The 12,829-nt window shown below is 40.1% G+C and overlaps 1 protein-coding gene across 1 annotated transcript in view; it reads left to right on the top strand.

Annotated features, from left to right (window-relative positions):
* SYNJ2 (synaptojanin 2) overlaps positions 1-12,829 on the top strand; it is a 66,859-nt gene that overhangs the window by 15,845 nt on the left and 38,185 nt on the right. The window contains exons 3-4 of the mRNA XM_066179025.1: positions 2,255-2,525; positions 4,918-5,143. Coding sequence (XP_066035122.1) covers positions 2,255-2,525; positions 4,918-5,143 — 497 coding nt within the window. The remainder of the gene's footprint in view (positions 1-2,254; positions 2,526-4,917; positions 5,144-12,829) is intronic.

Genomic DNA, 12,829 nt, shown 5'->3' with positions numbered 1-12,829 from the left:
ACAAGCCCATGTGAAAAGTCTCTCTCCATCTTTAGTTATTGGCCCCCCTTCAAATATTGAAGGACTGTAATAAGGTTTTCCCTGAGCTGCCTTTTCTCCAGGCTGAACAGCCCTGACTCTTTCATGTGGAGTTACTGCCCAGTGGCAGAAAAGTATCACAGCTTTAGAAAACTAATCTCCTTATACTTCAGGGACGATGCAATACCTTCTTAGGTGTGATTACTTTTTTGGAGCTTATTAGATAGTGATTTAAGAGAATAGAGATGCTGGACCTTTGAATGTGTAGATGAGTATCCCATTTGGGGGTGAGTGGTTGAGTGGAGGAGGTAGTAGAAAGAATTTATAGTCTCTGGTAAGCAAGAGCAAGTTTCTAGGTATGGCACATGTTCCTACTCAATGCCTTCTTAAACTAGAGGATTATTCTGTTTAGATCCAGTGATTTTCCACTGGTTACAAGCTCCTCGAGGGACAGAACCACAGGTAACAGGCGCTATGTTATTAAGTTTCTTGTTCTCTTCAGTTGTTTTAATGTTGACTTTCTCATTTGATCTCTTCTGAACCGTCTAGGAAAGCTTAAGGTCACAGAATGCAATGAAAGTGTTTGTACTCTTTGTCTCAGCATTGCATGCAGGCAGCTCTCCAAGTCCTTCACTACTATTTTTTTGTGACTAACAAAGCTGACTGATATTAAAGCATACTAATGGTGTTTCTATATATTGCTTCCAAAGTCTCGTGAGTGAAGTTTACTTTGAGCTGATCAGTTTTGCATGGTTTCAGCTAAATCACAGAAGCTTTTAGCTATTCTGAGAGACAGCTAACTCCTCCTAACCCTTTCTGGAGGCTGCAAGGCAGTATTTGGTCAGTTATGAAGTCTCGTGGTGATAACTGACGTGTCTCCTACTCTTTACTCTTTATAATTGCGCAAAGTCATGTGCAAAGGAGGAATAAACTGTCAGTATTTCTAGCCCTCTGTTGCGATATCACAAGCACAGAAGACACACTTCTTGAAAGCACTCAAGAAGGAGTACATGGCACAGCGTTGTTACAGAAAGAAATGTGATGAACAGAACTTTTTAGTAAATACCACCTACACTGGCCTTTATACAAAACTGGAGTCAGCAGAACAGAATGAATAAGATCTAATCTCCCATCTTGTCCTGCCATTCCAGTCCCATGTGCCTACACAAATATTCTGGCCCTGCTGAAAGCCACCCCTAACTCTAGTTTCTGTAGCCAGCCTGTTATCTGAAAGCAAGGACTCCCCTTCTGGTGTTTCAGAAAAAGAATAGTTGCTGTATGAGAGCTGGTGTGCATTTTCAGACAGTGGGTCACCCTGGAGGGTTGAAAAGTGATCCTAAGAAGTGTTCTCTTTTGCTGTCTGAAGCCATACTGTCCCAGATTGTGACTGTGCCCTTAGCTAATTAACTTGCTCTTGGCAGGTCAGCTGTTGGTTCTGCTGTGCTAAATTAATAAATCTTGGCTCATTTCCACCTTTTCTTAGTGACTGGAGTGACTAGGAATACATTGTCTCCATTACAAGCCAATTTAAGTGAATCAAACAGGTTTTTTTAGCAAAACCAGCATTTCCAGAAAAATTGTTCTACTGTTTCTTAATTATCATTTCAGAGATATGAACAGAGGTTGAAATGGTTCTGTGTATGAGAGATCTGATTACAGTGATGTTCTCAAGCTCCAAATTTATCTTTTAGTTTCGGGGCCCTGAAGTTCAGCTGCTTCATGATTTCACAGCAATGGGCAGCTGTAATTGTTTTAGTGATAACTGAGGTTGTCATCGAATCGTGTACATGCTTTAGTGACATAAAAATCAAAATCTCAAGAGCTGGTAATACTGAAATTTTACAAAGGTCTGAACATGTCCAGCTTCAGCTGAAGCCAGTAGAGAATCTGAATGCAGTATGTTCTCTAGGGTGGTGAAATTGATTTTTTGAGTAGTGTCCCAATAGAATGCACATTGCTCTTCATAAAGTCAGTGGGGAAAACACAGTCCAGTGCAGCAAAGGATGTCGATGGTTAAGTGCTGTGGAATATTGTGCAATTGCAGCCACATATCTGCAGTTAAGAGGAATTCAGAAATGTAAAGAACGTGGCCTGCATGCCTGTTGTTCCTGTTTGTTCTCTTGTGAAGCAAAGACGCTGGCCTCTGCTGGAGGCCTGTTGGCATTGCAAGTGACAAGACTGATGAGAAGCCGTGTCCGCCTGAAAATAACCCTTTTGTAACTCTGTCACTTTCTAGGTAGCACTCGGCTGCACTTTCTGGTCCTGGTGACAGGCTGCACGTCGGTGGGAAAAATCCTGGACGCTGAAGTTTACAAAATTACTGCAACAGATTTCTGTCCTCTCCAGGAAGAAACCAAGGAAGATGAGCGCGTTACTGCCTTGAAGAAAATACTGAACTCTGGGATGTTCTATTTCTCCTGGCCTAATGCAGGCTCAAACTTTGACCTGACTGTGCGGGCTCAGAAGCAGGGTGATAACAACTATGAATCTGGTAACTCGTTCTTCTGGTTAGTACTGCATGTTATAACCGAGTCTTCTGTTGTCCCCACCTGTATCTCATTGGTCAGGCATTCTCAGAGGGAAATGAGCGTGTCCATTTCAAGTACATCTCCTTTCATTTCATTGACATGTCCTTTTACAGGGCAGGTGGCTTTAATGGATTCATGGTAACTTGTGTTTAATTAAAATGCATCTGATAGTGAAGTGCAGTTATAAAATGACATTTTATGCTTCAAAGGGGGGAAATAAAAGACATGTCTTGCTCATACTACAAAAACATGCCTCTATGTCATGAACAGTTTCCCCTGCTGTCCTTTTTAATAGTTTTCTTTAAAGTTATCTAATAGAAACTTGTGCTTGAACTGTTCACAAATCCCATCATTTGCACTAAAGTATCTGTTATTTTTTAAAAGTATGTATTTAAAGTCTGTAGTTTATTGTTTCTGTAATGTGCCCTAGTTTTTATGTTGAAAACATCAATATTAATATGTTTACAGCTCAGTGCAAACATAAGTTGCACAAAAGAAAACTCCCGTGATGCACTGTTCTGTGATTTTTACTTTCTTGTGCTTATAAAGCAAAGAAAAATTATCTTGTATTGTGGTGAGCATTGGTTGAGTGGAAAGGAGAAAACACAATGCTGGGTTGATGTTATTCAGTTTATTTGCTTTGCAAGTTTTGGCATAATGCTTGCATTTCTAACTCCACCCCTTGCTCCCTTCTTTTTAAACAAAAAGATAGTCACACAGCAGGCATAGCTGTTATGGAAATAAATGAGGGTTTGATGTAGGTGGAAAATAACTGGCAGGGTTAAATGTGGATGTGCTGCTAGAATGTGCAGTGAGGCTTGTGGCTCAAAGTAACTGTATATTAAATGAGCAAAAAAGTTCATAATGGGTGATAAATTGACATGAGAGAGCAGTTCAGTTAGGCTAAATAATCTTTCCAGCTATGATGTGATTTTGACTGGTAAGATCTAGTGGTTTGAGTTTAAAACTGAAGAAAGATACATAATAAATATTTGCTTTCAACTGTCCTAATGATGCATCCCTCTCCAAAAGCGTTGTCAAGTCAGACACAGGAAAGAAATGAGCTGTATTCCAATGATGAGACTGCTGAGATGGCAACATCCTATAATAAAGAAACAACATTTAAAGCAACTCTTTTTCCCTCTACTCTATTTTGAAACTTTTCCTCTTGGAAGAAAGGTATATTTGAACCTTTCTTCTTTGCTGCTTCTGGCTAATCTAGAAGTAAGTTCTGAAGAGTTTCCATTCTCCAGTATGTTGTAGAACAGGGAAAAATGGTGACAACATCACATTAAGGGCAAAAATAAGTTCCAAAGAAAATTTATCTTGAGGCAATTAGGTGATATGGGAAATTTCAGACCAAACAATAGATGCTTGAGGAAAGTAAGCAAGGAGAAAAATAGTTTTACAATGAAAAGTGTAAGATGACCTTAGTTACAGGCAACACAAACTGCCTGTTTAATGAACTGCAACAACAACAGAAAAAATCTACTGGAATTTGCCTGAGTGAGGACTTCCTTTGCAAGTAGAACTTGGAGAAAGAGGTGGAACAGATAACAAAAATTAGAGCTGCTTTTTCCATTACATATTTAGATTAAAAATATAATAATGGCTTGCACCTTTTTCAGGTAAATGCTGTATTCTAGAAGAACAGTTCTTCAGGGGTTTCACTCTCTTTTACAGATCCTCTATTGAGCAATGCATGGTCATAAAATTTATTTTCCTGGCCCTCCTATGTGACTAAAGGCACATTTTGAAACATGAAATAAAGAAAACCATCATAAGAGAAGAGACTAGCATCATTGTCAACTAGATATTGCAGGTTTCTTGAGTTTTTGATCTTGAATGTTCGAACAGATGTTCCCCTTCATTTTAGTAGAACTTTTTGCAATAGTAGTACTATTTTGCAATATCTCCAGTGACTTACAGATCCAGTTTCCACTTTTTTCTGAAAATTCTGGTGGATTTTGAACCTGTTCTTCGTCCTGTAGACAATGCTAAGGTCCAGGCAGTAGTTTTACAAAAAAAGTAATTAGCTTGACAACACTGTAACTTATGAAAAAGATTACTGCATATAAATTTCTGGAGCTGAAAGAGGTGACATTTGCATCTGAATTTATAAGACAGGTCCAAGATATAAAGAGAGCACCGTGGAGGTAGCTCTGTGGTTAAAATTTGCCCTGTTCAGTTCACTGTAGTAGTTCACAAGGATTTCTTCCTGATATTTCCTTGGTTTAGGTAGAGATAAGGTACAGCAGAAAAGGAGTCATAAAACATTAATTGATTAAATTAGTGGTTGTTGTCAGGTGGCACCCATGTCAGTCTGTTTGTTTTATTCAGTAATGTGTCTGTATGGTGTTGAACCTTTCAGGAACCAGCTATTGCATGTGCCCTTCAAACACTACCAGGTGAACTGCTCTGATTGGCTGCTTAAAGTGATGTGTGGGGTCGTGGACATTCGCACTGTTTATGCTTCCCACAAGAAGGCAAAAGCCTGCCTCATCTCTCGCATCAGCTGCGAGCGGGCTGGGGTCCGCTTCCACGTCCGAGGGGTCAACGATGATGGACACGTGTCTAACTTTGTTGAGACAGAGCAGGTGAGTGCATGTATCCAATGGCTTTGCATAATTTAGTCCACTCGTGTTTAATTGGGGCAGAATTTTCAACAAGAATTAAAGGAACTCAGCAAGTGGGTTTTTTTTCAAGAATATTTAAAATGTTATTGCATGGCAGATCTGTTCTTGTCTGTTAAGCATTTCTCTGCTCTTTTTCTCTGTTTCTGACTTTTCCATTTGCACGGTTTTCACAAACGCTTTTAATTTTTTTCCTGAGTCACTGTGAAAGTCTGGCCATTTGTTACTGTAGTGAAATGTAGACATGGGGTTTTAAACCATTCACGAAGGTGTCTAGCAAAGGTGCTGGGACCTCATCTTTGACTAGTAAAGTTCCCTGTCAAATCATCTTTCTCTCGTAAAGAAAATGTTGAAAAAAAATAGCATCTTCTCAGAGTCGGGCAAATTCCAGTTCGACTAATTTTGAAGGAGACTGCTTTTATATTCCCCATTGGTTTGTGGGGGATTCTCTCCAATGTGAGGTGGTATGACAGTTTTTATACAAACATGGTAAAAACCTCATTTCCAGCTGATGCCGAGACAAATTATGTGTGTGGCATGCATTCAGCAGGCTCCCTTGATTGGCACAGCCAAACAAAACGACAGAGTCACTTGGTTTTATTTCACATGGTTTAGCTTGCTGCCTTGAAAGTCAGTAAAAACCACTGGACCATGGAGAATCTGGAGTCTTCTGTGCTAGCTGAAGTGAGTGCTTTCTTACTCAAGTACAATCACCTTTTCCTTTTTGAACTGAAGTAGTAATTACTAGCCATCAGAACCATCATACAGAAATGGATCACAGTAGAAACAGAATAGATAAATGCCTGGTAGTTTTCAACAAAGTACAGGGATTTGCTCCTAGAATTGGTTTGCATCTTCTGGGCATACCTACAGAGCTGCCTATGTGGCATAGATTGCATGTGTATGTGTCTGTATATGTAGGCGTATATACAATGAAAGTAGATTGCTTATGTGATGCTCATAAGGGGAGCATGAAACAGTGAGGGCAGCCTAGAGATACTTGAGCTGTGTTGTTGAAAGCCTGTGACTGGTGACTGAGGTAAGCACCCTCTCCCAAAGGAGCCCACGCTTTTGTGGGCTGACACCACTAGTATTTCCTCATGGCAATGTGTGAATGTAGCAGCTCTCACTCAGTGAGCTCCATCCTGTTATCCCACTAGATGAGCCAGGCATGCCTTCAGGCACCTGTTTGTCCAAAATCCAACCATGTTTGGGTGCTTTCCACACTTCCTCTAAGATGTTGTCTTCTTAATACAGCTTTAACCTTTTCACCTTTTCTGCCTAAAGGCCCGTGTAGAGCTACCTTAGATTTGACAGTGCTTTGATCCTCAGGAGGATGCCTGGAAGGATTGCAGACTGGTATTCCCCAGCCTGCTGCTGGTGAGGTATGATTCCCAAGAGGTGCTCAAAGCATGCACAATGTTACACGTGTGACTTTCTGCCCAGTGGTCAGAGTTCTCTCTGGGGATGTGGGTGACTTTCTACTCATGTCCCTCCTTTTCTGGTTTGCCTGTATTTTCAGTTAGGCTGACAGCTTTCCACTTAGTGTTCAGGCTCCCACAAATTCTACTTGTTGAATGTGAAGCTCTTCCCCTGCAGTGCTTGGGTCTCTAATGTCAGCCTCCAAATTCTCTGCTAATAATTCTCTTGTGTGCCGCTGCTCCAAAGCAGTTGCATGTCAAGTCTTGCAACATCTACACCTTTCTAGAAAGTCTGTCAGTGCTTTGGGAGATACAACTATGTCTGCTTACTGAAGAGTGGAATTTTCCCTGGAACCTGGGAACAGAAGAAGGGAGATCTGCCATTTCAAGTGATACCTGGTACATTCTGCTATTTTAGTTGAGTATCTTCTCATGAATATTAGTGCAAAGCAGTAATCCTGTTACTCAGGATTTGAAGAATGTGCCCTTGCTGAAATGCAGGGGAAAGAAAATGTTAGAGTTGTCAGCTTTTTTTCAGCAAGTCTCACATTTGTGGTGCTGCACTTAGCAGCTGACTTATGGGAAATACTTCTGCTATCCTGGTCACTAGGTGGGTCAGAAGTAACTAATTTTATTTTGTTGTATTCCTGGAGTACATCATGTTACAAATGATTAGCATGAAAAATAAGGTGGCCTTTGCATTCCAGCAGAAAACCTGAGGATTGGCTCCTGGTGAGTGGCAAAACAGTACTTGACTGCTAATGCTTCCCTTAGCTGGGTCTGGGTCAGGCTCTTCATGGGAATTGCTGGGCTTTGTTCCCATTCAGCCAGATGCTGAAGTGGGAGGCTTCTGGGTGTTTTTTCAACTGGGTAAGCAAAAGTACAAGAGTGAAATGGTTTTAGGGTGAAAGGCTTGAGTGGGTTCAAAATTATAGCAAGACTTTGCAGTGTAAAAGGGTTGTGTGTTTTTGTTTGGTTTCTAAAGCCAAAGAAAAGAAGGCTAAGAAGGTTGCTGTTACTAATAGTGCTAAACACTAGTTTTACCAAGCTTCATGTCCTAAGAAATCAAAGTTGGGCTAACCACTAGGATGCCTGAGATCCAGTTCAAGCTGGCATCCCCTGCCCATTAGAAAGGAAGAGTCCAAGAATAAACTCTCTCCTACTTTCATAGTAAAAGACTGACTAATCTCCTATGAGGTAATATCTTGGCTGAATAACATTATGTTTCCATTTGCTGCAGCCTGTACAGTATAATGGCATGTTGGCTATGTGCTTTCATGGATAAATAACACTCTAGGATTCTGAAAATCCAGGACTTTCCCCCTCTTTGTAGGAATTGCTTCAAACATTTTTTTCTGTTTTTAGAAGAGGGAGAAACAATTAATCTTATCTCCAGGCAGCTCTTTTATGCATAGATGGTATGCTTTTGTCTCCCACTGAGTTAGCCTTGTGGCATTTCAGCTCTGCAATGAGTCATTTTTTTGTGGGCTCACTTAGCTGTGACTCAGTGTTTGAGAAGGGGGATAAAGTAAAATATCTTCATTTTTTCTTAAAGAAACCCAAAAAAATAACAACTGCTAGTATATCTTTAAGCTTTTTTGATAATTTGACTTGTGTCTTTATGAAGAAAGAAGAAAGAAAATATTATAGGAAACAAAGAAAAACAAAATTAAGGGAAAAGAGGGCAATCCCTTCAATGTGTACTTTCAGATTTGCTGACAAATATTTTGTAATGGCATGGTAGCATTTTCTACTTGCAGTGTTTGAAGTATTGGAGATAATTCTGAAGTAACTTTTAAATCAGTCTCTGTTTCTCAGTTGTAGCTTAAATGTTTCCCTTCACCTTTTCTTCCTCCCCAGTAATCCTTTGAAGTTAAGACTGTGTTGCATTTTTGTAATTCTTTTCTTCTGATAGCTTTGAGGAACTAGAAATGCTTTCTTCATTTAGTTTGTGTGCCTGTTACTGTTTACATTTCAGGTCTTCTCCCAGTTATCCTCGAAAGAGTTATGCTAAAATCTTAGTATGTGGATTACAATTCTAACTAACCAAAGACAAATAAATGGTTTCAGGTTTTTTTCCCCTTCATGGAATTGTTCAGTAAAGAAAATGGAAACCTTGAGAAACCATTAAAAGGAAATGCCACGAATTTGAATTAACCTTCCCTTTCTTCCAATTTCAGAAAAAAATGTCAGGCATGGATTAAGGAAAATTATCCCTATTTCACAATACCTCCTAGACTGTGTTGGATAGCTCTCCAGGAGAGGAATGGATGCAATCATGTGGTTGATTTATTTTCTGGATCAAGTTTTAGTATGACCCCAGGCATGGCAAAAAGGAATATTTTGGCAAATATATCCTTGGGTCTCATGGTCTGAGCTAAAGGGACTCACAGAGAGGTATGTTCAGGCCATCTGCTGTCCATGCTCTTTGTGTGGCAGAGCTGGGGATCCCCAAATAAGCCATCTGAGTATCCATTTCATCAGGGACTGTGTCTCTGTGTACTCCTTAAGTCTGTAATCAATTTTGCTGTTTGAAGTTGTGACTAGATGATTATTTGTTTCTAATGAAACTGAGTGATGGAGATTAGTGAATAAATTATTCCAGGCAACAAATGGACGCAGCATGCTGGGATTAGAACACCAGTGGGTTGACACAGATGTTTGCTTCTTGCCCAGAAGCTTTCTAGCTGTACCTGTGCATGAAGCTTTTTTGCCAGGAAAGATCCTTGCATCACATGGGCAAGGTCTGGCCCTATGTAACAGAAGAGAATGACTGAAAAATGTCCAGTTGAACTGTCAGTACTATCACCCTTGATTCTGAGTTGGAGAAAGAGACCACAAAGAGATTATAAGACCACAGAAACTGAAAGAAAATCATGGCAAATTCTAACACCAGAGGTCAGAGGCCAAGTAATCTATTCTTAAGGCAAATAGGTCTTCCACATGGGTTAACTATCCAGTTGCTGCAGTGCTGTCTGATGGGAGACTGGTCTGAAAGTTCATGCAGCTGACTGGGTTGGATTGTAGTATGGGCCGGAACCCTTGAGATTAATGAAGTAGTCCTCAAGTGTTTTGAGGATTTTATAGGAATGAACATTCTCCCTGGGGTACATAGGCACCAACTTGCTGTCATTTTGGATTTAAGACAAGAGATAAGACTCCACAAAGACAGAGATTTAGCAGTATGTGTGAATCTTAATGCCGAAGTGTTGTCCCAAAAGTAACTGATTGTTGTTGAACTTCTAGAGTAAAACCAGTATGATCTTCTTGCCCATGAGAAAAGAAAAGCAGAGGACAGGAAAATTCTGGACAAAAGGCATTTCACATTTCTTTAAGTTTCTTTTCTTAAAGAACATCTTTTGTTTAGTGTCTTAGAATAAGGGAAATGGCTCTCCCAGAGGACAGGGTAATAAAGTCAAAACTAGAACAACAAAAAGTGGGACAGATATGTGCCTGTAGAAAACATGACATTGTGCACAAAAACTGATCAAGGTTGTGAAGAATATGAGGAAAGAAGCTGCCCTTGTCCATGCATAAGCAACAAAGTTGGAATCTTTTATTTATAAGTGTAATTTCAATCTAAATGTATGATCAGTGCTTATTTAAGATTTTAGCAAATAGTGTGTGTGGCTGCTAAGATTATATCCATTCTTGATCTGGAAAATTGCCTTAAATCTTTAAACCTGCTCATTTAACAAGTCTGCAGGTAGGAAGTCTGTTGCCATTAATATTGTAAGATCAAGAGACATGTACACTAAAAGGCAGTGTAAGGATCAAGGGTCATGTTTCTTGGCGTGGTGAATGAAGAACAGTGGGTATTACTGAAATTCAGGGAAGATTTGCACAGTTACAATGCTTAATGAAATGGTTAGAGTCTGTTTAGGAGGGAATGACTGGCAGAAAAGTCATTTTAATGAGTCTCCCACTCATTAAAAAAGTATTAGATCTTTTTCCAACTCGCTGGCAGCTTGGAAGAAAATAATTTTGGATTCATCTGGGTCATGGGAATGAGGTGAAAAGATTGTGAAAGACCAGAGGATTGCTTCAGAGAACAGAATGATGAGCCCTGTAGGAGAATAGGAAAAAAAAGTGCTTTCTTGCGAATGACTGTGTTGGAGAGGCTGTGCTTCCTGTTCAAAAACTTAATGTAATTTCTAAAAGCTACATGGCAACATACATTAAAAATGTCAGTTTCTTTAAAATGCTCTGCCATCATAGGAGAGTCCTGTATTAGACCTCAGCTTGACAGAGGATGCCCCAGTCCATCACATCAAGGTTTAGGCATCCTGTTTAGGCTACAGGAATGATTGAATAGTTTGAATATTTTGGTTGTTGTTCAGTTCTCCAAATGTACAGCTCAATGGAGCAGAAAACAGGAAAGGTAATGGGTCAAAACTAGTGGAGCAGAAAATATGAGTGATACTGGTGACTAACATCTGTTAACTCACTAAGAAGTGGAAATAGAGCGTCTGTTAATGCAGAAATAAATGTTTGGTCAGCATTTTTCTTCTGTATTTGGCAGGAAGGAAGTAGGTTATATATTCATGGTCTGTAACTGAGGAAATTCTTTCCATTTAAACTGTAACTCAGAAGGATGTTAAACTGCGGATACTATATTATAATTACTGTCTGTTAATCAGTGGGTCTAGAGATTTGCAGGTGAATGTCTAAAAGAGCTGGTCAAATAAACACTTGAGCTGTCAGTTTTCCAATTAGATGTGAAAACACGGACTTCCCAGAATACTGTAAAGAAAATTGATCCTCTGTAGAAATGCGCTTGAGTGGCTACCTTGTACTTCAGGTAAAGCTTTGCCTGTATTTGTCATCATTAGATGTTTCATTTCTACTCATTGATTGCTAAGGTGATGATTGATGTCAAAATTTTAAGCAGGCCAGTCCTGAATCTCTTTTTCGCACAGATTCAAGTCCCAGTCTTCATTTAGTATTAGTCAGGCTAATGCTGGGTCTGTAGTAGTGCTATTAATTTGCTTTAACTTGGAATGAGCTTCTGTGGGTCCATGGTTGTGAGTGAAAAGATGATTCAAGTGTGTAGAGATCTCTGGCTCCTCTTGGCACGACCAGTCTCAGGGAGAATGTGATAAAGAAGAAGGTGGGGCTGCTTATTCCTCTTGTAGTCCAGCTTCAGGAGGAATGAACTCTTCTGAGCACAAATGTACAAAGAAAAGGCACACCAGTGTGTTGCCATGGTAATTACTTCCTTCACTCAGGTGCCAATAATGTTCAGAAAACTTTACTGGGAGAGCATGTTTTAGAGCCACATTACTCAAACGGTGACACAGGCCTTGCCAGAAAGCTTCTCTGCGCAACCCCTCTCTTGCAGGGGGTTTTGCTAGGATGGAATGTAGCAGAGAAAAGGGCTCTTAATGCTTTGGTGACAGGTTAAAATATCAAAACATAGTTTTGCACTATGTCTGGGCTGGCTATCCTTCTAGCACTGACATCGTGTCCATGATGAAGCCACTTAGATCTTTCATCTTAGTGAAATGGAGACAGTTTTAAGTGCCCTGCAAAAATATGGTAAATATTAGATAAATGTTTTTTCACCGTTTTTGTCTAAATACCTCCTCTTTTTTTTCACACTGTACATTGATAATGCTTATGAAGATGAGAGGTCAAGGTCAGACACTTTCCCTGAGCTAGCCATTGGCCACATCTAGTGGCGAATCCAAAAAGACAAAACACCTCTAAAGCTGTAGAGAAATGCATTTTCATGTTCTATTATATTTTCAGAGCTACTAGCCAGCTGGCAGCAGCTGTGCCAAATGATAAGATGTGGTGAGTGCAGCTACCTGGATAACCTGGATACCATTCCTCCCCAGGGCTGCATAACAGTCATTGTCATGCATGAGATAACGGAGATGTGTATCACGTATCCCCTGTGGAGAGCAGCCAGGATTCCACTGCTAAGTATAGGCCAGAGGAGCGAGCCTGGCTTTGCACAGTTGCTCTGTGGTCATGCTGAATCTGAAGATAGTACCTTTTATGCTAAGTTGACATAATGTAACACTTTGATTGGGGACTGTGGATGGGGGAAGGCAAATGGGGAAATCACTCTTTGTACTTCATATAGATTTTACTGAAAATCAGCTTGTTAACAGTGATCGTAAAAACATATAAAGGGAGAGTTTGAGGTCTGGCTGGGAAAGGAAGTGGAGGATTTGGAACCTCTTGCTGTAAGCCCCCTGGGAAAGAAGTAGATCACATTGCT

The sequence above is a fragment of the Chamaea fasciata genome, unplaced genomic scaffold (assembly GCF_029207755.1).
Source record: "Chamaea fasciata isolate MVZ Bird 193981 ecotype frontalis unplaced genomic scaffold, bChaFas1.0.hap1 SCAF_3, whole genome shotgun sequence".
Lineage (NCBI taxonomy): Eukaryota > Metazoa > Chordata > Aves > Passeriformes > Sylviidae > Chamaea > Chamaea fasciata.
Note: the sequence above shows the minus strand (reverse complement) of the source record. Positions and strands in the feature narration are given on the sequence as shown.